Genomic DNA, 26,357 nt, shown 5'->3' with positions numbered 1-26,357 from the left:
AATACTCTCAAAAAAAGGGAGGAGTCGACTTTCAGCCATAAGCATCCACCCCCCAGAGTGGCCTCACCCCCTTCCTGGCAATCCTAGAAACCGTATGGGTCCAGGACCTAGAGCCCTTTACTCTGTCTACTACTCAGCAAGTGGGTTTCAGTTTGATAAGAAAAGACTTCCTGTGGTGGAACTGAAAGGAAGAGGAAGGAGCTAACCCATTCCTGCCTAGGAGGTTGTGGGAGAAGGAAGATGGCCAGAGCTTTGTGTCCACTTCATGCCCTCTGGCTTCTGGAGTGGGTGCAGCTGCTCTTGGGACCCGGTGCTGCACCTCCAACCTGGGCCTTGAACCTGGACCCGGTGCGACTCACCTTCTACACAGGCCCCAATGGCAGCTACTTTGGGTTTTCATTGGACTTCTACAAGGACAGCCGTGGGAGGTGAGCCTTGGGGGACTCCCCCACCATCACTGCATCTCTGGGTCTTGAGTTCCCCATTTGTGATAGAGGTTGAGCAAAGCAATTTCTAGGGTCTATTCGGGCTGAGTTCTTGTTAGGAATACTGGGGAGGGACTAGCTCAGGTGAAGGTGTCAACGAGAGGCAGCACTGGGGAGCTGGGCAGAGCAAGGACAAAGGGAAGACAAAAGTTGATGCTTTATTTTTTCCCCAAGGGTCAGTTTCATGACCCACTCCACCCTCATCCTTTTGAAATACAGAGAGGAGCACATGTCTTAAATTGACTTGCAGAACTATGAAATTGTCTATCCACACACCCCCCACCTTGCTTTTCTATTCCAACCCCCTCATCCCCATAAAAATTATAGATAATTGAAAAGAAGCAATAGGGCATTCATGGTTGGGATGGATCAGGCTGCAAAATCAGACAGCTAAGATTAGAGTCCTGGCTCTTCCTCTTGATGGGAACTACCCTGAGCTAGTTACTTATTGAAGTGGACACTAATGTCCAGCTTCAGGGAGCGGCAATGGCAGATGGCCTTCAAGTATCAGCCCCTTGGGAAATTTCCTCTGCTGAAGAGAGCCACCTCCCCCAAAGCTCCCCCACTTCCAAATGTGGCCTAGGAACAATGACTGATCGATGAGGAGTGTGGAGAGAGGGGAAAGGTAAAGGTCCGGCTCTCTCACCTCAACTCCAGACAGTTCAGAAGGGTCCTTCTAGCTCCAGAGTTCCCAGGGCATTAGCCCATGGCTGTTACTGGGCCTGAATCTCAGCTCCGCTCCCTCCTCTGCCCACTCGTGCTTCTTTCCCCTCCTTTCCACAGATATTGGTCTCATGGGCATTACTTAAACATTCTGCAGACTAAAAAAAAAAAAATAGCATTTTTTCGAGCACTTGTTACGTATTATTTGGGTGGCACTGTGCTGAATGCTCCTCTTACGTTTATTTCATTTACTTCTGACAGCATTTATTGGTTGGTATTGTCCACCTTTTATATACGGTACAGCTGTGATTTGAACCTAGATCTACTAGAGTCCTCAGAGGTGTCAGCACCCCACCACCCACTTTAGAGGTGACCACTAGCTTAATTCTTCGCCGTTAAAACTCACCCTCAGGAAGGGATCTGATAACAGTTCAGACAGACATATTAGGGTGCATATAAACCCATGACTTTTGGCGGCAGGTGTTGGGGAATGTAGATGTGTAAAGAGTTTAGGAGGTCTCTAAAGGCAAGGATATCAAACCCCTGGTTTTCAAATCGAACCAGATGGTTATGGTCTCAGCTTTACCCTTAATTCCGCGAGTTGCTGTAGGCATATGATTTCCCTCGCTGGAAGTCAGTTTCACTGACCATAAAATGAAAAGACTGGCCTCTATGTCTGTGAGGTTTCATTGAGGAAAAGATGACCCAGGGACCCCGCCCCGCCAAGGCACACTGCCCTCCCGGGTAGTGCTCCCAGCGCGGGCACTGGGGAATGCGGTACGCCGGAATCCGCGCAGCGCTCACCTAGCTTTCTTATGCAGCGTGTCCATCGTGGTGGGCGCCCCACGGACCCTGGGCCGCAGCCAGGAGGAGACAGGCGGCGTTTTCCTGTGCCCCTGGAAGGCCGAGGGCGACCAGTGTACCTCGCTGCCCTTCGACCTCAGTGAGTCTCGCACAAGGAGGGAAAGGGAGGGGCTACAGGGAGAGCGGACAGCTGGGCTTCAGCACCCCACCCCTTCTTGTGCCCTCCAGATGATGAGACGCGAAGCGCAGGCACCCAAACTTTCCAAACCTTCAAGGCCCGTCAAGGACTAGGGGCGTCGGTCGTTAGTTGGAGCGACATCGTTGTGGTGGGCGCTACGGGACTGGGCTCAGGGAGCAGACAGATGGCGGGGACACGTGGAGGGGGGGAACCCGAGTCCCGCCCCTTCCCCACTCTCCTGTGGCCCTGCTTCAGGCCTGCGCCCCCTGGCAGCACTGGAACGTCCTGGAAAAGGCCGAGGAGGCTGAGAAGACGCCCGTAGGTGGATGCTTCGTGGCTCAGCTGCAGAACAGCGGCCGCGCAGAGTACTCGCCCTGCCGGGCCAACATCATGAGCCGGGTTTACCAGAAAAATTACTTCAGTGAGCTCTGCTCTCCGTTTTGGCTCCGCCCACTCGCGGTGGTTTAGCCCCACCCTTAATCTGATCCTTCCCTCCCACCAGCTCCCCCAAACCCTGCTTCCAGCCTGGCATCGCCCAGTGACCCAGCTCCTGGCTCCACCCCGCACGCCCCCGGCCCGGGAGCCGTTTAAAGGCCACGCCACCGTATTACCCCGGGGCTCCGCCCCCATATGACTCCACCTCCCGGCCCCGCCCAGGCCCCAGGGCCTGCTTCTTCACAGACCCTTCCTTCTTGCCTCCTCTAGGCGGAGACAAGCGCTACTGTGAAGCCGGCTTCAGCTCCGTGGTCACTCAGGCGAGTAAGGATCATAAACGGCGTGGGGGAGGCTCCCAAACAGGAACCCCTCTCACCTCCAGGGCTTCCTTTTCAGGCTGGGGAGCTGGTGCTTGGGGCCCCTGGCGGCTACTATTTCCTAGGTACGTGCCCATCCGTACACCTCCCTCCCTTCTCTCGGCCTGGATAGACCCCAGGCGTCTGGGGCCCCACATCAGCTGTCCCTCGCTCCCTAGGTCTCCTGGCGCGGGCTCCAATTGCCGATATCATCTCGAGTTACCGCCCGGGCACCCTCTTGTGGCACGTGCCCACCCAGCAGCTCACCTTCGACTACAGCCACCCAGAGTACTTCGACGGCTACCGGGGTAACCCTGGCACCTCCCTTCGAGGCTTCCCAGCACTCTGTCACCGCCGGTCACGTCCTGCCCCTGTGGGAACTCCCCCTTGCCAACCCTGGCTGGCCAGCTCCAGCGCTAAGGCGTCCCCATCCTCTGCTCCCGCAGCTCCCCTTCCCCACCCTCTGCAGACCGCCCAGCTCCCATACACCCCACCTCGACCTCCCGCCCTGGATTCGCTTCACGGCCTAGGGCAGGTCTCGGTGGCCTCGATTTTCCCGTCTACACAATGCAGGATTTAGACAGTCTCCTCCCTCCCGGCCCCCTCCTTGCTTCACCCTCCCGGAAAGGCTAATTCGCGCTGTGTCTTCAGGGTACTCGGTGGCTGTAGGCGACTTCGACGGGAATCCAAACACTACAGGCAAGAAATTCGCTTAGGGGCGGGGGTTGGGGAAGCCCGGGAAGGAGCACCTCTAAGACCCGCGCCGAAATCTCCCTGGGATGAGGAATGGCGGGCGGGAGGCGGGTAGAGATTCCAAGGACCTCACTGGCTGGGCTCGGCTCTCCCCAGAGTTTGTCGTCGGTGCCCCTACCTGGAGCTGGACCCTGGGAGCGGTGAGTACCCTCTGCCCACCGCTCAGTGTCCCGAAGGCACTGACTTTACTCTTCAGCCTGATACCCCCAACCTAAACCTCCTGCCCTTCTGCGGCGGGGGCGACAATGACGCGCTCCTGTGCGTTGTCCGCGCAGGTGGAAATTTTGAGCTCCTACCACCAGACGCTGCACCGGCTGCATGGAGAGCAGGTGGGGGTCGGGTCCCCTTGTGGGGTGGCCAAGGCTGGGGGATTGAGACCCTAGAATATTCCGTGGGACATGGTGGGGGCAAAGTCCAAGAGAGGGTACCGAGTCCGGGGACAGAAAGTAAGGTGCGGCCGGGCTTCCTGCAGATGGCTTCGTATTTCGGGCACTCAGTGGCCGTCACTGACGTCAACAGGGACGGGTGAGAAGCTGGGCGCCCCCACCCCTACCCAGTTGGGTCCCAAATTACCAGAGGCGTTGACTGCCCTCGGTCTCCTCCTTTCCTAGCCCTCACTCCCACGTGACCACCGAGGGCAGCGGGAAGGCGAGGGTGGGCGAGATTGGGCTCTGGCCCGCAGCGTCCCCCTAGCCCCCCTCCCCACATAACCACCCGTCGGGCCTGCAGGAGGCATGACCTCTTGGTGGGCGCGCCACTGTACATGGAGAGCCGTGCTGACCGCAAGCTGGCCGAGGTGGGGCGCGTGTACTTGTTCCTGCAGACTCGAGGCCCTCACGCGCTGGGCGCCCCCAGCCTCCTGCTGACCGGCACGCAGCTCTATGGGCGATTTGGCTCAGCCATCGCGCCTCTGGGCGACCTCAACCGGGATGGCTACAACGGTAAGGGATGAGAGGAGCCCCACTTGCTACACAGGGGTTTACAGCCACAGTGATCATGGATTTGACCCGAGGGCAGCAGGAGCCAGGAAGGGCTTTGAGCAGGAGAGAGTTAAAGGAGACTCAGTGGGGTTTGTTTGCATTAGTCCAGGCAAAAGGTGGTGACCGCCCAGATGTGGGCTTTGGCAGCGGAGTTAGAGATGAAGGTGATTTCAAGATATTTACTACTTAGATTATTAGGACTTGATGGGTGAATGGATGTGGGGCTAAGAGAGAGAGAAGTTGGGTGGGTGATGGTTCTCTTCACTGCCTGGAACTCAAGCCATGCAACAAGTCTGGGGTGAGATCAGCAATTCAGCTCTGGACTTGTTTGATTTTTTTTTTTTTTGGCTGTGCCGTGTGGCTTGCGGGATCTTAGTTCCCTGACCAGGGATAGAACCCGGGCCTCTGGCAGTGAGAGCATCGGGTCCTAACCACTGGACTGCCAGGGAATTCTCTGTACTTGTTTGATCTTGAAGGGCTTGGGAGCATTAGGCAGACGTATCCAGAGAACATCTGGGTGTGGCTTCCCCCACTTCCAGCAGAGAGGTCTGAGCGGGAGATAGGGGATTGGGGAGAGTCAATGAGGTCCTGGGAGCTTGCGAAGTGTGAAGAGGCCCAGGACAGAGCCCTAGGGAGCAAGAGCATTTAGGGGACTCCCAGAGAAAGTGAGTCTGGAAAGGAGACAGAGGAATGTTCAGAGAGGTAGGAGGGAAACCAGGAGATCTGATAGCCCAGAACTCAAAGGAAGAGTGCTTTAAGCCGGAGGAAGTTGGGTCAGTGGCTCCAGATGCTGCTGAGAGGTACAATTAGATGGGGCTGGAGAAGTAAGTATTCATGGGCTTTAACAAGAAGGAGGTCATTGGTGACAGTGACAAGAACCGATTCAGGGCTGGGTAGGGACCAAAGCCAGAATGCCAGGAGACAAGGTATGAATGGAGGGGAAGAACTGATGGCAGCCAGGGTAGACCACTCTTTCAACCAGTTTGTGAACGGAAAAAGAGAAAGGTGATTACTGAAAGGAGATGAGGGTCGAGGGAAGGTTATTTTAATTTCAAAGAATATGGAGTAAGTTGAATGTGGAGGAAAATGATCTTATGGGGAAATGGGGGCATGCAGTGAGCTGGAGGAGGGTCCCTGCAATGCCTGAGGGAGGCAGGGGTGGGATGCTCAGCCCAGTGGCAGGTGTAGGAGGGACACCTATTCCAGGGTCATATGGGGAGAGGAGGAAAAAGTGGGTGTGGAGTTATAACACAACAGTTGGGCTGCTTCTCTTTGTGAATGAAGTGGGGGGCTAGGAGCTTGACTGAGTGGAGAAGGTTTGAAACAGGTGCTGAGCAGAAAACGCCAAGGGACTGCTGGGCAGCACCAAGGTCCCTAGTGAAGGCTGGAGGTCAGGAATTCATGGTGCTCCATATGGTGGGGTCTGGCCAGGCTTGCCCAGGACTGGCAATGGGGCAGGATGGCTGAGGATACAGTGAGGGTGACTGAATGATCAGAAAATAAATGAAGAGATGAGGAAGCCAAAGGTCAGGAGACAGTGGAGGCCCAGGGCCTGAGGACGAGACTGGTCTGATGGTCTATTTGGATGAATTCTGTGTACCTCGATCAGAAAAATCAATAAAGATTTTTAAAAGAAAACAACTGCACAGGAAACATAGCATAAAGTCAGAAGACAAAGGAAAGACAATTACAACATATATATCAAAGATTTTAGTTGCTGTCACATGCGAAGAATTCTTACAGATTAATAAGATTATGATGATTATTAAACTTTCAAGAGTGATCTTAAAAGTTATTAGTGATGATGAGCCCATGGTATGACTGTGGATTTGCATGGTGGGAGTGGAATGGGGTGAAGACCCCCAGGTGAAGAAGGGGCAAATATTTAATAGGTCTTGGTTACTTAATCTTCTGGGACTCTATTTTCTCATCTAAAATGGGAATAATAATGCCTAATTTTCAGGATTCAGTGAAATCACGTCATTATATTTTCCTCAATAGATAGTGAGGGCTGTTATTGTTTTTACAATAATCGGACTTGATGGGTCTCCCTCCTACCCAATTGTAAACTCCTGGAGGGCGGGGCAGCTCTCTCCTTGACCCAGACCTCTGCATTCCTCTCCTGGTCCCCTGGAGTCTGCCTAGAGAAGGAGCTCAGGAAAGTTTTACATCTGGAGAGACTGGATAACAAACAGCCACCCCCTTTCTGTTGCTCCTTCCAGATGTTGCTGTGGCCGCCCCCTATGGGGGTCCCAGCGGTCGAGGCCAAGTGTCGGTGTTCCTGGGTCAGAGTGAGGGACTTAACTCACACCCTTCCCAGGTCCTGGACAGCCCCTTCCCCACAGGCTCTGGCTTTGGCTTCTCCCTTCGAGGTGCCACAGACATCGATGACAATGGATACCCAGGTGCCCCTGGACTGCCTCCAGCTAGACAGGAAGGGCTCTTGGGCATTAGCTGGAGATGCTGAGACACAGCCAGGGGCTTGAACCTGACCTGGTGCCCGACTGAGAGCTCTGACCTGTCTGTGGGGCTGGGGGGCCAGAACAAACCTTCTATGGGGGTGGTAGTGTGGGGAAGTGTTGGGAAGATGAGGTGAGGACGCCATACCCCCTCTAATTAACAATTCTGACACCTCCCTTCCTTCCCACAATGTCCATAGACCTGCTGGTGGGAGCTTACGGGGCCAACAAGGTGGTTGTGTACAGGTGAGCACTGACTCCAGGGGCGGGGAGAGGGAGGACCCACACCATCAGAGGAGACTAGGCCAGGCGGGGCCACAAGGCAAGCTTCCTGCATCCCACCAGGGCTCAGCCAGTGGTGATGGCCACTGTCCAGCTTCTGGTGCAAGATTCGCTGAATCCTGCTGTGAAGAACTGTGTCCTGCCCCTGACCGAGACACCAGTGAGCTGGTGAGGAGACAGAGGGCGTGGGCCAGGCAGGATCTGGGACCTCAGTGTGGGGACCCTATAGCCCCTGAGCCCCATTCACATCTTTGCAGCTTTAACATCCAGATGTGTGTGGGAGCCACTGGACACAACGTTCCCAAGAAGCTGCGTGAGTGGCACCATGGGGACAGGAGGGAGGTGGACCTGGGCTCCCCTGGAGGCTGGCCGGGGAGACCCTGACTCTCCCTGCTTGCCCGGCCAGACCTAAATGCTGAGCTGCAGCTGGACCGGCAGAAGCCCCGCCAGGGCCGGCGGGTGCTACTGCTGGCCTCTCAACAGGCGAGCACCGTCCTGGGCCTGGATCTGAGCGGAAGGCACGGCCCCATCTGCCACACCACCAAGGCCTTCCTCCGAGTATGCCCGGCTGGGAATGGGCAAGGCTGGGTGTGCAGAGCCTGTTCATCCAGCCCTGGGGCATTGGGCTGGGTGCTGCACGGGGTGGTCAGGGGGACACACGTATGAGGGTACATGGTAGCAAGATGGCCTGACTCTTGCCCCCTCACTAGGATGAGGCCGACTTCCGGGACAAGCTGAGCCCCATCGTGCTCAGCCTCAATGTGTCCCTGCAGCCTGAGAAGGATGGACTAGCCCCTGCTCTCATGTTGCACGGAGACACCCACATCCAGGAACAGGTAGGGGTGGGCAGGTGCAGGCAAGGGAGGTGGAGGACCCCTCCACCCAGAAAGTCAGGGTTAGGGTTAGTGTCCAAATCATATTGTGAACACCTCTAATCTCTGATGTTACTCTCAACCCTGCTGAAAACCCCCAAATCTCAATATCCCCTATACCCTCATGTAAACCCCAAATGTCGATGTCACCTCTAAACTCTGATATAAACCCGTAAACCCTGATGTCATTATCAAAGCCCTGACATCATCCCAAACCCTGATGCAAACCCCCAAGCTCTGACGTCATCTCCAACCTCCTTTTCCTTCTCAGACCTTCTAATTCCCTAAGCCCTGATGTGCCCCCAAACTTACCCACACACCTGATGTGCCCCCTCTAGACCCGCATCATTCTGGACTGTGGGGAAGACGACCTGTGTGTGCCACAGCTCCAGCTCACTGCCAGCGTGTGAGGAGACCGCCCGCCCTACCCAACCCTGGCCCTGTCTACCCCTATGACACCCCCTCCCCACCTGGCTCCTGATACTCTGTCCTCAGCCCCTCTCCTCCTCCCAGACCCTGGGCTTGGACCCAGCCTCCTCGGCTTTACTCCTTTCTCCCCACAGGACAGGCTCCCCGCTCCTCGTTGGAGCCGATAACGTGCTGGAGCTGCAGATGGAAGCGGCCAACGAGGGTGAGGGTGCCTACGAGGCCGAGCTGGCCGTGCACCTGCCTCCAGGTGCACACTACATGCGGGCCCTCAGCAACATCGAGGTGAGGCCCCCACCCCGGGGCACAGTCGGGGACCTGGAAGGTGCAGGAGCCTTGATTCTCATCTCCCACCTGAGAGCTCCCACTTCTCTTATGCCTTCCTTTAAAAGCTGTGATTTTTTTTTTCTTTTTAATTCGGAAGAGAACATTTGCTAATAGCAAAAAATTCAAGAACTCAATTATAAAACCCAAACCAAAAATGGCTCAGGAAATAAATGTTAACAGGAACCTCTGTTAACATTTGGTGAATTTCCTTCCAGTCTTTTTTCTCAGCATCAACATTTTATTTATTTATTTTATTGACATAGTTTATAATAATGGGGTTATACTCCATGTAATGCTTTGTGGGTTTTATTTCCAAAAAAAAAAAAATCATTAAAAAGAGTAAGGTGCTGCAGTAATACATAAAGTGGAATGTGACAGTCCTTGAACTCCCACCCTGGCATCCTCCTCTCCCTGACTTTCCAAGGGAGCTTAACTATATATGGGATGCTCTGTAACCATCTTCTTTCTCGGGACTGCCTCTCTGAAGGGCTTTGAGAGGATCATCTGTAACCAGAAGAGGGAGAATGAGACCAAGGTGGTGCTGTGTGAGCTGGGCAACCCCATGAAGAGGAACGCCCAGGTGAGGCCGCCCAGTCCTGGGTGCTGGGTCTCCTCCACCAGGGGTTCATAGACAGCTGGGTTTTAGGGGCTGGGTTTGGAGTCAGATGGCTCCAGGCTAGAATCCTGGTCCTCCCACTCCCTAGCTGTGTGTTCTTGGGTGAGTGACACCCTTTCTGAGTGGGCTTCTGAACAAAATGGAGGTAATAATGGTGACCTTGGAGGATGAGGTCCACAGGCCACATTCAGAGTGGGCATTTGGGCAGTGACTTTGGCTCTCCCCATGTCTCAGATAGGAATCACGATGTTAGTGAGTGTGGGGAACCTGGAAGAGGCTGGGGAGCACGTGTCCTTCCGGCTGCAGATCAGGAGGTACTAGACTGGGAAGCACTCCATTTCCCTATCTGATCTCCACACAGAGACCCTCAGACACCCTCCATACATAAGGGTCTTCTGGGATGCCTGCTCTTTAGACTTCCCTCTTCCCTTTCTTCCTCAGAGACTTGTTTCTGAGTTTTGGAGCCCTAGGGGAAGTTCTTGTCTAGGTCTAACTTTAGTGTGGCATGCTGTTTGTGGAGTTAGCTCTTCCTGAGACCTCTGAAATTCTGGCCCAGCCCCAGAGAGTCCTCGTGTTCACTGGCCTGGTGTCCCTGATCTGTCTCTCCTCATCCCCCTCCCTTACAGCAAGAACAGCCAGAATCCAAACAGTGAGATGGTGATGCTGGATGTGCCAGTTCGGGCAGAGGCCCATGTGGAGCTGAGAGGGTGAGAGGCCAGGGATGGAAAAGGGAGTTGGTAGGCACAGCCCTAAGGTTCCGGGGTCCTGGGCAAAGCCCCCCGCCAAGTCAGGGGATCAAGCTCACTCTGGGAGTGTCGGGCCCCTGCAGGAACTCCTTTCCAGCCTCCCTGGTGGTGGCAGCAGAAGAAAGCAAGAGAGAGAACAGCTCGGACAGCTGGGGCCCCAAAGTGGAGCACACCTACGAGGTAGGGAGGAGCCTCCGCGCCCCAGGCTGGAGTGGGCGGGCCCCAGGGGCTGGGCTAGGTGCCGAGCCTCCTAACATCCTGCCGCCACCACCCGCCAGCTCCACAACAATGGCCCTGGTGCTGTAAACGGCCTCCGCCTCAACCTCCGCCTCCCCGGCCAGTCCCAGCCCTCCGACCTTCTCTACATCCTGGATATACAGCCCCGGGGAGGCCTTCAGTGCTCCCCACAACCATCTCCCAACCCCCTCAAGGTGAGAGCCTGGGTGAGTCCTCAGCCCAACAAACAGGGCCCCTCTAGGAGGGCTGGGAGATGGGCAGAGTGTCGGACCTGATGGCCTCTTTGCCTCCTCAGCTGGACTGGGGGCTGCCCACCTCCAGCCCTTCCCAGGCCTATCACAAGCGGGACCGCAGACAGGCGCTCCTGCCGGAGCAGGAGCAGCCCTCGAGGCTTCAAGGTCCAGTTTTTGTGGTGAGCAGGTTCTGTGGTCTCCAGCTGCGGCCTCCCTGGCGCCCAGGGGCAGAGGGGATGGGAGGCAGGGACGGAGAGGGGCGGGGGGTGTGATGTAGGCCTCGTGTGGGCCACCGTGGTCCCACAGAGTCCTCCAAGTGAATAGGAAGGCTTGTGCTGGGCTTGTGTCTGGGGCAGGGTGGGGGGCACTTGCATATTTTAAGGTTTCCAGTACATTGAAGAAAATGAATAAATGCCAAAGCAGGTTTACAGAAAGGCTGGGTATTGAACGCTGTGTGGTTGACCCACTTCTTTCCTCCCTCTCCCTGCATCTCCGGGACTGTGGGAGCAATCTCATTCAGAGATAACGTCCCAAGCTTGAATTTGAGTCCCTTCCCGAGGAGGAGGCCCGGCATGAGCTCCCTAACCCCCCAGCCCCCTCTGTCTTGGGTCCTACGGTGAGAGGGTGATGGGTCAGGAGGGGCTGGGGACCAATGACACATCCCCTCAGAGCTGCGATTCGGCGCCCTGTACTGTGGTGCAGTGTGAGCTGCAGGAGATGGCGCGCGGGCAGCGGGTCATGGTCACGGTGCTGGCCTTCCTGTCGCTGCCCAGCCTCCGAAAGGTGGGCCGGGATGCGGGGGGGCGGGCGGGGCCCTCTGGAGGCGGGCACTGAGTGTGTTGGGGGAGGGCGGGGCTTCGGGGGCGGGAGAGAGTGAGGGCAGAGTTTACTTTGGAGGGGACGGGGTTAGGCTGGGGGCAGATCTCCCCAGAGGGGAGTCTGGAGCCGGTACTCCCGCAACCAATAGGCCTCGTGTAAATGGCTTTCACCGCCACCCCATCCAGAAGCCCCTGGATCAGTTTGTGCTGCAGTCGCACGCTTGGTTCAACGTCTCCTCCCTTCCCTACGCCGTGCCCGCCCTCAGCCTGCCCAGCGGGGAAGCTCTGGTGAGTGTGGAAGGATGGTGGCAGAAAGGGCTCCCGCGGGTCTCCCATTGGCCTTCCCCTGTGTCCCTGCCCAGCAGGATGGGGGCGGGGCCTCCCTGGGTCTGCGGGCTGGGACAAGTAGGTGGCTTAGCTGGGGGTCACCAGCCCTGCAAGTCTGAGTCTTTGGGAAGGTCTGCATCCCGGTGACTGAGGAGACCCGCGGGTCTCCCCTCAGGTGCAGACACAGCTGCTTCGGGTCTTGGAGGAGAGAGACATTCCGATCTGGTGGGTGCTGCTAGGCGTGCTGGGTGGCCTGCTGTTGCTCACGTTCCTGGTCCTGGCCATGTGGAAGGTGAGGCGGGAAGGGAGGGTGGGTTTCGGGGTGGGGGGGAACCCCGCAGGGAGGCAGAGGGAGATGGTGGCCCAAGTAGGTGACCCAGGGTCCATCTGATCTCCGTCTCCACTATTAGAATGTCACTCTCTAGAGGACCTCTTCCAGGTCACAGATCCCTGGGAGAGGTGGCACCTGAAGAAACTCTAAGGCCTTTAGACCCATTCCCTCTGAGGGCAGGAGTCCCAGGGAATGAGCCCTGCCTTCAGGAATCCATTGGCCACCGAGAAGGACAGGGTTCACCTCCTCCCTGCTCTGTCCTCTCCCCCGCCCCCGACTGAGGTGGGAGACCCAGGTCTGATCCAGACCCCGCTTCCTGCTCCTTGTGAGGCCCTGCTGGGTCACTCCCTCCTCTGCGCCCGGACAACATGTGAGCCGTTCTCAAACTCACGTGTCCAAACCCTGGAAAGCCATAGTGCTTTTAGGGAAAACCACACATTAGACTTATAATAATCAAATATATACCATCACACACTTGAGTCATATAGAGACATAATCATCAGTACTTAAGAAAAATTCAGGCAAGAAGAAACAAAACATTAAAAAAATTTTGTTACCTGCATTATCTCTAAATGGGGAAAGGCCTCCATTTGATCGTATAGTGGGGTTTGTGTTCTGTGCTGGTCCAGGACGAGGACCTCGTGACGGGCTGGTTTCCAGCATACATCCTCCACTGCTGCTCTGGGGCCTAAAGATCACCTTTACACCCTGTCCCCGGCCCCTGTGCACCCCCAGGTTGGCTTCTTCAAGCGGAATCGGCCACCCTTACAAGAAGATGACGAAGAGGAGTGATGAGCCCATGCATCTCTGTCCTAGCAGGAAGGCTGAGGGTGATGCCTGCTCTGTCCCTTCTTCTCCAGCAAGTACCCCCAGCTCTGGTCACCCATGGGTTGGAGCTGTTTCATGGCGGGCTCCTGATGTCCTTCCCCACCCATCAGAGCCAGGTCAGCCCTTTCCTGCTGCCTAATAAAGAGGTTGAGTCCCAACCCCCAGCATGATGCCTCCTCTTGGGGTCAGAGGAGGAGAGGGGGCCTGAGGTGACGTTGGGATGGGGAATCTAGGGCTGGCAGAAGTGTGAGCAGAGAGGGTCTCTGCCAGGGCAAAGGGTGCGAATTACTGTCTTTGGGGAGTGTCAGGGAGTAGAGAGTGGGGGTGGAACAAGGGAGAAAGGGTGGCAAAGCCTCCAAGTGAGACTGGAGGGGGGTGGGGTGTCAGGGTGACTGGGTGGGATGGGGGTTGGGAGCATCGAGAAGGCAGGCTGCGTCCCTGGTGGGTGGCTATAAACAATATTTTTTCCATGATTTTGAGGGAATCAAACCTCAAGATGATCTGAGATTTGGAGAAATAACACACTGTCCCCACTCATAAAAGAAGGTGCCTAAAGCTGTGCTCAGAGTGAGGAGGGGCAGAAGGAGACTGAGTAGCCCTCAGTCTGAGGGAGGCAGAGTCATGGCAGGGATGGGGAGGAGGCATTGCTCTCCGGCCACCCGCTGTTTGCTGTTCCTTCTTCCCCGCCAAGGGGAAGGGTCTTCAGTTAGGAACAAGGGCACAGGCGGGGAACTCACAGGAGGGCTGGGAGTGGAAGACAGCCATCCCACCGCAGAGACTGGAGTCAGCGGATAGAGGTGGGGGGTCCTCTTGGAGACCTGAGAGGTTGTTGGTTCATGAGTTCAATATTTATTGAGCACCACGGACCTGGTACTGTTCCAGTGCTGGGGTGGAGCAGTGGACAAAACAAGGTCCCTGAGCTCATGGAATTTACATTCAACCAGGAGTAAAGAATAAACAAATTAATGTATGGTCAGTGGCAGTCAATGCTGGGAGTTGAAATAAAGATAAGGAGATAGTGATCGAATTCAGTGGGTGTTGGGAGAGGGCTGACATTTTAGGGACAGTAGTCAGGGAAGGTCTCTCTAATGAGGTGAGCAGAGAGATGAATGAATGAAGCAGGCAGCTGGAGGGAATAAAGTGTTCTAGACAGAAAGAGCAGCCAATGAAGAGGCCTGAAGTGGGAGCAGGCTTGATGTATTCAAGTAAAAGAAAGGAGGCCCCTGGGCTGGAGGCAGGAGAGGGGTCCAGACGAGGTCAGGGGTGGGGGCAGGGAGGCAGCACCTTGTGGCTGTGGCCATGGGGAAGACTTTGGACTTGATGCTAAGTGTTGGGGGAAGCCACTGATATACAGACTTACCTCACAAGAGCTGCTGGTATTTGATTTTACCCAAAGGGGTAAAAGGTAAATTCTGAAAAGAAGAGAACAATTTGACATCCATGCATGGCAAGTTCCAGAACAGGTTTCTAGTTGTGTGACTGTGACCATTTAGGAAAAGAGTAAGCTGTGATCCTTGAACACCAGCCAAACTCCCTCTCCCCTCCACCATTGTAATTGGATGGCCCCAGACAATTTATCTTGATCCAGCAAAGCATTTGGCATTTGTCCTTATAAACAAGACAGAAATGTGAGCTGAATGATAGAGACTCAGATTTAAAACCGAACAATTTTGATAAAGCTGAAGGAGATCTCTATGGGGGTGTCCCAAAGCTCCGTCCTTCCGCTGCCTGTGATTGTCATGAGTCCCTTGAATGGAGGCAGCGAAGCTGCTCTTCACCCTGCAGATGGCTCCGGGCTGAGAGGCAGCTCCAATACAATGGGTGATGAAGCAGATTCAAGGCAGCCTTGACAGATTGTAAAGTTGGGTTGAAACCAACAAGATGAAATTCACCAGGAATGAGTGCTAAATCCTGCGTTGAGGTGGTGAAAAAATTGGTTACATAAGACTGGGAAATCTGAATAGATGGAAATTTATGAGAAAGAATAAAAGAAAGAGAAAAGGAGGGAGAATGAGAGAGAGGAAGGAAGGAAGGAAGGAAAGAAGGAGGGAGGGAGGGAGGAAGGAAAGAAAAGAAAAAGAAAGAAAGAAAGAAAGAAAGAAAGAAAGAAAGAAAGAAAGAAAGAAAGAAAGAAAGAAAGAAAGAAAAAGAAAGAAAGAAAGAAAGAAAGAAAAAGAAAAAGAAAGAGAAAGAGAATGAAAGAAAGAAAGGTGGTTTTGTTCACAAGCTCACAACAATGTGTCCTTATGTCAGGAGACCCAACCAGGACCTAACCAGGAGAAAAGCCTGACCTCTGGGGGACGGAGTTCCTTGCCCTAAGCATCCAGTCCTATACAGGGCACCATATTGTGAGAAAGAGGTGACAAGCCAGAGAGAACCAGGAGAGGGACAACCAGATTAGATGAGGGTTTGACCACCCAGAAGTTGAATGATGAGGACAACCAGAAACTGGGAAGAAAGAGCGCTTGGCTGGGGCCCGGGCAAGCTTCCAGTGTGGGATTCAAACGTGGGGTTCCAAGCATTATGTTTGCCCAGCGATGGATCTGCTACTACCTGGGCGGTGGTGAGCCCCCACCTCACGCTGGGCCACCAGTAGCACCATTTATTGTGCCCCTGCTCCAGTCAAGCACATGCTAGACCCTTTACGTCATTATCTCTTTTAATTGGTACAATAACCCCACGAGGTAGAGATTATTACAACTCTCATTTTAAAGGAAGGCTGTGGAGCAGAAGATTAAGTAACTAGCTTACGGCTCAAGAAGAGGCAGAAGCTAGACGAGAACCCAGACTGGGTGATTCCCAAGGGGGCTGCGCCCTACCTCCCCAACATTGAGCAGGTGTTTGTGCGGAGAGAACTGGGTAGTTCTTACAGTTTAAGGAGACACTTACGACCAACCCTTTGTGTTGTAAACAACAGTCATTCTCCCTCTCAAAATTCTGCAACAGATTTCCGGGGCTCAGGAACTCTGAGAACCCCTGTGATTGGACCCTATTCGCTACACTCCCTAGCAGCTGGGGTTCTGGGCACGCGGCGGGGGCTTCGGGGTGGGCTGTGGACAGCGAGGGGGCGGTGCCCGGAGTCCCGCGTGGTGGGGCGTCGCCTGCAGGGGGCGCTGGCGGCGGCTCCTGGCGGAGACAATCGCACTGAGCGGCCGCCGCAGCAAGAGCTGGAACGCGAGCGGGAGCCCGAGCCGCGCGGCGCGGCGCAGAGCTGGGGCTGAGCGGGGCCGGCCGAGTGGGGCCGGGCGGGAGCCATGGGCCATTAGGGCCGGGCCGAGCCCCGCGATGCCGCCGCAGAGTGGCCCCAGCGTCCTCGCGCGGCTGCTGCCGCTGCTGGGGCTGCTGCTCGGCGGCGCCTCCCGAGCTCCCGGCAAGTCGCCGCCGGAGTCCCCCAGCCCGCAGGGTGAGTGTCGGCCGGGAGGGGCAGTGATCGCGGGCCTGAGCCCCCCACCCCCGCGATCGGGCCCCCGCCCGCCAGCCCCCTCTTCGCGGCGCTCGTGAATTGGGGGGTGTTCTATTCCCTGGATTTGGGTGGGGGGAGCTAGGCGACCTGGGGTCCTCGCTTACGGGGGAGAGGAGGGAGGGAGAGGGAGACCGCCGGGCGGGGGTCTCGGGGAGACACAATGGGGAGGGCGGGGGTCCCCAGGCTCCGCGCCGTCGCCCCCTCCCGCCTTGTTTTTCTCCCTCCTGGTCCGCGAGGCGCTGCTGCCTGAGCCATTGTCTATCGAAGACACCCGCCCAGGGGCGGGCTGGGGCGGCCGCCCGCTCTGCAGCCCCCAGCGGGTTCCTCGCTCCCGACCCGGCTGGGTGGGAGCCCAGGCAGCGGCTGCCACCCTGGGCCCGGACGGGGGCTGGGCGCCTAGAGCTGGGTTTGAAGGGGGGAGGGGAGAGGGGGAGTGGGTGAGGCGGTGGGCGGATCGGCTGCTCGAATGGGGTTCTTCGTCCCGGAGTCTGACAGCCCCCAGACGGCCTCCCAGGTTCAGAATTTGGGGTGCACCAAAGAAACGCTGATGGGCTCATGATGGAGGAGGGGCTGCAGTTGGGGGGCTGTCTGGAAAAAGAGGTACGTTGTGATTCCCAGCTCAAGGCGCATGGCAGGGCTGTGGTGGCGGAGCCATGCTGAGCTGGCTAACTGGCCGTGGACAGTGCCGGCTGGGAGGGCAGGTGCCTGGGTCCCCGTCCAGCAGGCCTCCAGCCACTCCTGTCCGCAGCCCCCCCCCCAGGTCACCCCCTCCTCATCTCACCTCTGCATCGCAGTGGAGGAGACCCTCCCAGCGCCTCACGGGCCCAGGTGGGTGTGTGAGGTGGGAGCAGGGCGGGCTCCTGTAGCGGGAGAGGTGGGAGAGCCGGACCGTGACTCCCTGCCGACGCCTGGGTTCTCAGGGGCCTCCACCCACTCCAGCCCGCGCCCGCCTCCCAGCCCCTGGCCACGCACCCCAGCCACTGTTCTCCCCACTCCTGCCTCTTAGCCCCAACCCTGCTCTCCACTCTTCGCCTTTCCACCAAGGAGCTGACAGGAAAAGCAGGGGGGGGGGGGGTTGGATGAGGGAAGTGGGGTCCGGATGAAGGGAGGGGGTCGGATTTCCTCCTGGAATGAGGCAGGGCTGAAGCCTGGACAGGCGGATCCTGTATGGAATGTCAGGCTTTGAGGAATGGGGAAGGATCTCCTCGGCTTCAGTCTTCCCTGCTCCCTGCAGGAGAGGAGGCTTTGATGGGTAGGAAGGGGCCCTGTTTTTTCAGGAAACCTCTCCCTCAAGACCTGCACCTCAGGGGAGGTGGCCCAGGGAATTGGCTGGAATAGAGCCAGGAGAGGGGGTTCTCCCAGGCCACTAGCTGGGGGCCCAAGTTGAGGGAAAGGGGGAAGGGCACCTGCCCACCCCCTCCCCAGCTTGGCACTGATGCCTCCTCAGGCCTTACCTGCCCACTCCTGTGTTATTCCCTAAGGCCCCTCCCCTTTGCTAATGCTCTGGCCCTTTACCCAAGGCATTCCTTCAAATGACCATATTCCAGACTCCTGGGTCCTGTCTTCCCAGCTGCTCTATACAGCTGCTCCTAGCCTGGGGTAGGAGTGGGGAGTCGGCAGGCCCCTCTAGCTTCTCAAAATTCCTGCTGGGTGGCCGGGAGAGGGGGTGGTGGTGCGGGGAGGCTACCGGTTCCCCGGAGAACCAGAAAGCAGGAAAGGTTCGAGTGTGTGCAGCCACCAGCCGAGTTGGGCTCTGGCCTGGGAAGCGACAGGGAGGTGGGCTCAGGCGAACAGCTGGATGGGATGCCAAGGGCAGGCGTGGTGCTGGCCCTGGGGTTGGTTGAAAGCCTGAGACAAGACACCTGTCGCTGTTGAATGTCAGGCTCCACCCGTGAGGCCCCGTGACCTCCACATGCCCTGCTGCCCTCGGCTCCGGGGTCTTCCTCCCGTACCTGGCCTCTCCTAGGTTTGTGTCTAGCACCCAGCCCACTCCCCACCTCCCTCCTGGGCCCCACACTGAGGCCTCTGTACCTTTCCAGGCATGACACCCACTCCCATTATTGGCAGCAAGGTAGGGGTGAGTCACGTTCCTGAGGAGGGGCTGTGCTGAGTGGGAAGAGGTAGATGGTGCCGTGGATCAGAGAGGCTGCCTGCAGAATCCACGAGAACAACTCAGGGCTGGTCCCTACCCTGTCATCCCATCTGAGCTCGGGACACCCGCAGGCCAACCTGGCCAGACCATCTTGAGGCCAGGGATAGGGGTGGCTGGAAAGAAAGACTTGGACTTCCCTTCCCAGCCTCCTCCACACTGGTTACCCTTGGGCCTGGGTCGGCCCCCCCAGATCTCCTTCCCCTTGCCAGGGCCCCAGCTCCCTGCCCATCTCCTGGGAGGAATGAGGGCGTTGCCATGGTGACTGACTGTAGCTGACCAGCTGGGAGGGGGCTGGCAGTCCATGTGAGGGGGAGGGGTCAGGAGGTACTTGTTTGGCCTTAGGGGTTGTGTGAGTCCCTAAATCTGAAGGGAAACAGGTGTGTGCAAAGGATTCTGGGCAGAGGATGAATGATGGGAATGGCCGACCTGCTGGTGTCCCCTTCTCAGTTTTTTCTTGAGAACCCAAACTCTGACCCAACCCCCCTTCCTCCCTTCCAAATGGCTGAAACTTGACCGCTCTCCTCTCCACTCGCAGATCCCTGGTTCTCCGGTTATTCATCCTTTCTCAGCCCTCCTTCCCTCTCCTCTCCCTGACACCAGCCCCATAGGGTCCAGTGGTTAAGAATTTGGGTCTAGAGACAGACTCCCTGGTTTGGATCCCAGATCTCCCACTTTACTGTAGTACAAGTATCTAAACTCTTTGAGCCTCAGTTTCCATATGGGCTAAGACATCGAGTCTAATACATCACTGACTGTAAGTTACACCATTATTTATTTCATGTGCCAGTAAAAGAGGAAAAAAAATGCTGCCGATTATGATTATGACATATCGATCATAGGTGTGGCCTGAATCCAGAAGTGTTAAAATGTCAAAATGTGCATGTGTCAGACTTGATGAAATATGCTAATAGTACCACCTACCTCACAGGCTGATGTGAGGTTTAAATGAGGGCTCTATAAATGCTGGCTCTTATAATACCTTGTCTAGCCTGGGCCCCAAAGCCACGCCCAACCCACAGCCCCCTCCTCTGAGCTCGAGGCTCCCCCCAGTTCTCTCATGCCTCCTCCTTCCTCCTCACTCCCCTCACCCCATCTTGCCCACAGAGATTCTGATCAAGGTGCAGGTGTACGTGAGCGGGGAGCTTGTGCCCTTGGCCCGGGCCTCAGTGGATGTATTTGGGAACCGGATGCTGCTGGCCGCCAGCACCACGGATTCAGAGGGCGTGGCCACAGTGCCCCTCAGCTACCGCTTGGGCACCTGGGTGCTGGTCACTGCTGCCCGCCCTGGCTTCCTCACCAACTCTGTGCCCTGGCGTGTTGACAAGCTGCCCCGTGAGTGCAGGGGCAGCTGGAGGGGGTGGGGAGCAGCTGACCCCATCAGCCCCTTCCCAAAATAGTCCTTGGGGGCGGAGAGGGCAGGCTTTCCAGCAGCTGCTGCCTGGGCTGGGGTATGCACAGGGGGCTGAGGGAGGATGAAGCCACTGGGATTCAGATGGTGGGAGTGCCAGCCTAGGGGAGGGGGGGGGGCTTTCTCTGGAGCTGACAGACCATCCCTCCTGCAGTGTACGCGTCAGTCAGCCTCTACCTGCTGCCCGAGCGGCCGGCCACCCTCATCCTCTATGAGGACCTGGTTCACATCCTCTTGGGCTCTCCTGGTAAGACTCCCCGCTCTCCACTCCCCCACCCCTCCGCCCACACCAGCTCCTCTTCCCTCTCCCTGACTGGGTATAGAGAACTTCGCCTGCCACATGTTAGCTGGGTGCCCTTGGGCAAATCACTTAACCTCTCTGAGCCTTAGTTTGTTCGTCTGTAAGATGTGAACAATTGATAGTATCTACATCATCAAATTTAGGTGAGGATTAAATATCATCAAGCATGTGAAAAACTTCATAGAAGGTGGTCAATAAATGTTGATTGTTACTGGGGCTTCTCGTGGTTTCTATTCTCCCTCTACTCCTACCATTAGAATTCCCATTTCCTGCCACCTTATCTTCAGTGGATCCACACGTATTTCTTGTGCACCTACTGGGTGCCTGGCTATGTCAGGAGCCAGGGTCATTCCACAGGCATAGAACACCTATCAAGTGCAAGGACTGGAGCAATCCCACAGTGGCCCTTGTCCACCCACCAGGCTTTCGGTCTCACCCAACCAGTACTTCCTGCAGCACCTGTGCTGTGCCAGGCATCGTCTCCGGTGCTGGGGAATAATGGTAAGGAAGAGCAGAGTGGCCCCCCACCTGGTGGAGTTCCCCGACGACTAGGAAGACAGACAGAGCATTGCAAACGCTGAGATAATTACAGATCAGGCAGGGCAGGGGAGCGGAGGGCAGCTGCTTTCAATACTGAGAGGACCCTCACGTGGGAGAATAGCAGGGTGAGGGGATTTGGCCAAGGGAGCTGTGGGACGCGGGGGCTCGGGAGTTGAAGGGGGAGCAAAGGCACCTTTGCTGGAGAGGAATCAAGATGCAGGGGCAGAAGAGGACCGTGAGGGTGCAGGGGATGCTCTGGTCTGGCTATGCAGGATGGGGACGTGGTGTAGACTGGTTGACGAAGCCAGGCAGAGGGTAAATTCCATCTGGCTAGTACTAGGGAGCCACTGTGGGTTCTGGAGGGAGAGCCTCCCCTCCCCAATTTATATTCTTATCTTGAGCCCTTGTCCCCAATTACTTTTCTGGTTTGCTCCTCTTCCTCTCTCTGATCCTGAACCAGAGGCTTCTAAGATGTCTTTGGAGGTTTCTAAAATGCCAAACGAACCCGAGCTTAAACCCTCCCACGGCTCCCACTGCTTTTGGCAGAAAGCCTAGACTCTTTCACAAAGCTGGCAGCGCCCTCCAGGGCCTGGCGCAGTCACCTGCAGTGCCCCGACCAGCAAGCCGCCTCGTGCCCCTGGGCCTCCCTCCTGTCAGTCCTCCTGGAAGTCCCTTTCCACTTTCTTTCCCAGCTGACTCTTACTCACACTGCAGGGCTCCGCAGGGCATTCCCGAGCTGGGCAGGCCAAGCTCCCCTTGCACCACGCTATTTGACCACCGAGGCAGGATGGAACGGTGGGTGAGAGGAGGGGCCCTGGCACCAGACTGCCTGGGCTTCAATCAGGCTCCAGTGACCTTGGGCAAGTTACTGAACTTCTCCCGCCTCCATTTCTGCATCTATAAAATGGGGCTGATAATAAAGGCACCTACCTCAGGGACTGTTGTGCTAATTTCAGGGGTTAATATAAGTAACCTGCTTAGAACAGTGCCAGCATATCTTAAAGCTTAATAAATGTTAGCTATTACCATATTATATTGGAATACTGTTTATACATCCCCTCTGCTCCAAGCCAGACAGACAGACAGATAGACACACACACACACACACACACACACACACACACACCCTAAGTTGTCAAATGCAGTAGCCACATGTGGCTATTTACATTTGAATACATTAAAAGTTCATTAAGCGTTTTAGAATTAAAAATAAATGCAGTTCCCCAGTCGCACTAGCTACGTGTCAAGTGCTTAACAGTCCTGTGTGTCTAGTGGGTACTGTTACAGGCAGCAGGACACAGAACATTTCCATCCATAGCAGGAAGTTCTAACAGGTACTGTAATGAACAGTGACGCACTAGACTGTGAACTTGAAGGCAGGGAATTGTAAATTGCATCTTATTCCTCTTTGTATCCTCACAAACTAACACAGTGCCTGCCACACAGCAGGCAATAATAATTGAGGACCTGAACCTCGTCATTTTATAAATTAACATGGAAAGAGTGTTTCCGAGAGAGCAAGTAACTTGCTCGGGGGTCACACAGCCAGGACCAGAAGATTACAGGTCCATGTCCCTTCTAGGTTATCATTCTAAGCCTGCCCAGTTCTCTCCCCAAGTCACCACCCTTCCTGGCCTTCCCAAGTGGCCTAACCCATTGGCTCCCCTTCTCTTTAGATAATTGCTTTCTGCTCTGGTCCCTGGGGACCCTTGTCCCTGGCCAGGCCACTGCAGCCCCTCTTTCCATCCAGGTGCCCGCTCCCAGCCCTGGGTGCAGTTCCAGCGCCGGGCTGCCCGCCTACCTGTCAGCTCTACCTACAGCCAGCTCTGGGCCTCGCTCACACCTGCCAGCACCCAGCATGAAATGTGGGCTTTCCCTGCCTTCCTGGGCACGGAGGCCTCCAGCTCAGGTATGCTGGGTGCCAGCCATGGAAGGGATGTTCTCCCCACCAGGCTTTAGCCCTCATCACTTGTGTCCCCTTCCTGCAGGCAATGGCTCCTGGCTGGAGCTGATGCCCGTGGCTGCTGTGAGCGTGCACCTGCTGGCAGGTAATGGGACAGAGGTGCCGCTCTCAGGCCCCATTCACCTGTCCCTGCCTGTGCCCTCGGAGCCTCGTGCCCTCACTGCGGGCACCAGCATTCCAGCCTGGAGGTTCGACCCCAAGAGTGGTGAGTGCCTCAAGGAGGTGCAGATGCTAGAGTTTGGGGAGAGAAAGTAGGACTTAAGTTGGGGGGACACTGAGTGTGATGAAACCCTTGCCTCTCCCAGGGCTGTGGGTACGCAATGGCACTGGTGTGATCCGGAAGGAAGGCCGGCAGCTCTACTGGACCTTCATCTCCCCTCAGCTGGGGTACTGGGCGGCTGCCATGGCCTCCCCCACGGCTGGTGAGAGTGGGGGGACAGCAGGGGTGGTGGGTAGTAGAAAGGGAGGCTGGGAGAGTGGACTCCTGAACGGCAGGAGGGACACCCACACCTGCGAATGCTAAGCTCTTGCCCCGCACAGGGCTGGTCACCATCACGTCGGGCATCCAGGACATCGGCACCTACCACACCATCTTCCTGCTCACCATCCTGGCAGCCCTGGCCCTGCTGGTGCTCATTCTGCTGTGTCTGCTCATCTACTACTGCCGGTGAGTGCCCCGCATCCCCTCCGACTGCTTCCCAATCCCCCAGCCTCCTCTCATCCCAGGCACTGACTGAGGCCAGCTCCATGCCTGGTCTTGTGCTGGGTGCTCGAGGCCCCAAAGATGCATAAAACACAACTTCGATCCTCAAGGCCTGACAGGAAAGCACTGCATATGCACATGCAAAGACCAAAAGACGGGGGAGAGGAAGGAGGAGCTGCAGGCCAGGCCCCTCCAGGGACACTCTGCAGCTGCTTCTACCACCCAGCCCTCACTTTCAGGGGTCCTCAGGCCACACATGCCCCTGGGTGGCTTAGGTGCTTCTCCCCGGCTCTCACTGCACCTGCTATGTCCCAAGGAGTGCAGTTTATGCCGAGGGAGGCCCAAATGGGCACAGCTGCTGGCTGCTCCCCCCACAGACGCTCAAGCTCTTTCCGCACACCTCTCCCAGGACCCATCTGGGCTCCCCAACCTCTCTCTTGAGTCCCAGGCACTGTCCCCACCACCTCCAACTATATCCATTCCCCATCTTCCAACTGCGGGTTTAGGGAGCTGCTCTGGCCTCCACCCTTTCCTGACGGTCCCGCTCTGCCCCCTGTCTCCAGGAGGCGCTGCCTGAAGCCGAGGCAACAGCACCGCAAGCTGCAGCTCTCCGGGCCCTCTGACGGTAACAAACGAGACCAGGCCACCTCTATGTCCCAGCTGCATCTCATCTGTGGGGGACCCCTGGAGCCAGCCCCGTCGGGGGATCCCGAGGCTCCGCCTCCAGGCCCCCTCCACTCAGCCTTCTCCAGCTCCCATGACTTGGCCGCCTCCCGGGACGACTTCTTCCGTGCCAAGCCGCGCTCCGCCGGCCGCCCAGCCGCCGAGCCTGCGGGTGCCCGCGGGGGCGAGGGCGCCGGGCTCAAGGGCGCCCGCTCCGTCGAGGGTCCCGGCGGGCTGGAGCCAGGCCTGGAGGAGTACCGGCGGGGCCCCCCGGGGACCGCGGCCTTCCTGCAGGAGCCGCCCTCGCCGCCACCGCCCTTCGAGCACTACCTGGGCCACAAGGGGGCGGCCGAGAGCAAGACCCCCGACTTCCTGCTGTCTCAGTCGGTGGACCAGCTGGCGCGGCCGCCGTCGCTCAGCCAGGCGGGGCAGCTCATCTTCTGTGGCTCCATCGACCACCTTAAGGACAGCGTCTACCGCAACGTCATGCCCACCCTGGTGATCCCCGCGCACTACGTGCGCCTCGGCGGCGAGGCGGGCGCAACGGGGACGAGCGACGAGCCGGCCCCGCCCGAGGGCGCGGCCCCCGGCCCGGCGCGCCCTTTTCCCCAGCCCGACCCCCAGCGCCCGCTGATGCCGGGCCACTCGGGCGCGGGGGGCGAGGGCGGCGGGGGTGGCGGCAGCGAGGGCTGGGGGAGTGGGCGCTCGGCACCGGTCAGCGGCTCGGTCACCATCCCGGTGCTGTTCAACGAGTCGACCATGGCGCAGCTCAACGGGGAGCTGCAGGCGCTGACCGAGAAGAAGCTGCTCGAACTGGGCGTGAAGCCTCACCCGCGCGCCTGGTTCGTGTCCCTCGACGGGCGCTCCAACTCGCAAGTGCGCCACTCCTACATCGACCTGCAGGCGGGCGGCGGCGGCCGCAGCACCGATGCCAGCCTGGACTCGGGCGTCGACGTGCACGAGGCGCGGCCGCCGCGCCGGCGGCCCCTGCGGGAGGAGCGGGAGCGCACTCCTGCTGCCGCCCCGCCGCCGCCGCCGCCGCCGCCGCCGCCGCCCGCGCCCCCGCGCCTGGCGCTCAGCGAGGACACGGAGCCGAGCAGCAGCGAGAGCCGCACGGGCCTCTGCTCCCCGGAGGACAACTCGCTGACACCGCTGCTGGACGAGGTGGCGGCGCCCGAGGGCCGGGCGGCCACGGTACCCCGGGGGCGGGGCCGCAGCCGCGGGGACAGTTCCCGCAGCAGCGCCAGCGAGTTGCGGCGCGACTCGCTCACCAGCCCGGAGGACGAGCTGGGGGCGGAAGTGAGCGACGAGGCGGGCGACAAGAAGAGCCCGTGGCAGCGGCGGGAGGAGCGGCCGCTCATGGTGTTCAACGTCAAGTAGCACCCGGCCTGGCGCCGCCTCCGGGCCGGCCCCCGCCGCCTCCGCCTGGGCCCGCCCCCAGGGTGCGTGCTCCGGGGGGCCGCGGGGCCCCTCGCCCTTAGCCCCCAGCCCCGGCCTGGAAAGATGCCCGGGGGCCTGCGGAGCTGTCCGGTGGTATGTGCTGGGTAATGTCTCGGGAGGGACCCGTGTCTGCCTCCGAGAGGGAGGTGGGAGGGGTCCAGACCCCCGATGGGAGGTGCTGGGGAGGAGGGCTGGGTGGGGGGAAAGCAGTGCCTGTATAAACGTGGCTGTACATAGAAAGCTCTATCGTGGGAAAGCAGGAGGGGCACCTGGGCCTCAGCTGCTAGTGTGAGGGCTGGGAAGGGAGGGGCGTTCTAGTGGACCCCTGGGAGGGGAGGGGGTGCCGCTTGCCGACTAGCCCACCTCTGGGCTACGATGTCACAGGGCTGGAGGCTGGGGCGGCTCTGGGGACTAGGGGATAATGTGATGGGATCGCTGTGCGCAACAGCAAATATAAAACTGGTGAGATAAACTTCTGTGTGTCTTTCTGTGAGGTGGGGGAAATGTGGACACTGGATGGGGGCCCTGGCTCCAGGGCCCCCTGGGGAGGGCAGGCAGGGTGGCCAAA

The 26,357-nt window shown here is 57.7% G+C and overlaps 2 protein-coding genes across 2 annotated transcripts; both read left to right on the top strand.

The window, feature by feature from the left end:
* Positions 1–174: 174 nt before the first annotated feature.
* ITGA2B (integrin subunit alpha 2b) lies at positions 175–13,273 on the top strand. Its single transcript, XM_067714258.1, has 30 exons — positions 175–428; positions 1,970–2,091; positions 2,181–2,278; positions 2,386–2,551; positions 2,836–2,885; positions 2,962–3,007; positions 3,101–3,229; positions 3,573–3,620; positions 3,771–3,814; positions 3,950–4,003; positions 4,147–4,199; positions 4,404–4,615; positions 6,877–7,059; positions 7,314–7,359; positions 7,459–7,563; positions 7,653–7,708; positions 7,802–7,953; positions 8,106–8,231; positions 8,606–8,673; positions 8,831–8,978; positions 9,508–9,600; positions 9,871–9,950; positions 10,263–10,343; positions 10,466–10,562; positions 10,661–10,813; positions 10,915–11,031; positions 11,522–11,635; positions 11,857–11,958; positions 12,173–12,289; positions 13,064–13,273. The coding sequence occupies exons 1-30, from the start codon at positions 241–243 to the stop codon at positions 13,118–13,120; spliced, it is 3,105 nt and encodes a 1,034-aa protein (XP_067570359.1). The 5' UTR covers positions 175–240; the 3' UTR covers positions 13,121–13,273.
* Positions 13,274–16,276: 3,003 nt separating this feature from the next.
* Positions 16,277–26,261, top strand: FAM171A2 (family with sequence similarity 171 member A2). The gene is made up of 8 exons (XM_067715691.1): positions 16,277–16,559; positions 19,876–20,103; positions 20,334–20,426; positions 22,771–22,929; positions 23,009–23,188; positions 23,289–23,405; positions 23,524–23,650; positions 24,250–26,261. Exons 1-8 carry the CDS (start codon positions 16,442–16,444, stop codon positions 25,727–25,729), a joined length of 2,502 nt encoding a protein of 833 aa, XP_067571792.1. The 5' UTR covers positions 16,277–16,441; the 3' UTR covers positions 25,730–26,261.
* The last annotated feature ends 96 nt before the right edge of the window (positions 26,262–26,357 follow it).

The sequence above is a fragment of the Pseudorca crassidens genome, chromosome 19 (genome assembly GCF_039906515.1).
Source record: "Pseudorca crassidens isolate mPseCra1 chromosome 19, mPseCra1.hap1, whole genome shotgun sequence".
NCBI lineage: Eukaryota > Metazoa > Chordata > Mammalia > Artiodactyla > Delphinidae > Pseudorca > Pseudorca crassidens.
Note: the sequence above shows the minus strand (reverse complement) of the source record. Positions and strands in the feature narration are given on the sequence as shown.

Bases quoted from the DNA above. Each gene is read 5' to 3' on its own strand.
- FAM171A2 (XM_067715691.1), top strand. From the start codon at position 16,442: ATGCCGCCGCAGAGTGGCCCCAGCGTCCTCGCGCGGCTGCTGCCGCTG. The intron at 20,427-22,770 runs GTAAGACTCCCC...CTTTCCATCCAG, and splicing joins CATCCTCTTGGGCTCTCCTG to GTGCCCGCTCCCAGCCCTGG. The intron at 23,189-23,288 runs GTGAGTGCCTCA...TGCCTCTCCCAG, and splicing joins GAGGTTCGACCCCAAGAGTG to GGCTGTGGGTACGCAATGGC.
- ITGA2B (XM_067714258.1), top strand. From the start codon at position 241: ATGGCCAGAGCTTTGTGTCCACTTCATGCCCTCTGGCTTCTGGAGTGG. The intron at 4,200-4,403 runs GTGAGAAGCTGG...TCGGGCCTGCAG, and splicing joins ACTGACGTCAACAGGGACGG to GAGGCATGACCTCTTGGTGG. The intron at 11,959-12,172 runs GTGAGTGTGGAA...GTCTCCCCTCAG, and splicing joins TGCCCAGCGGGGAAGCTCTG to GTGCAGACACAGCTGCTTCG.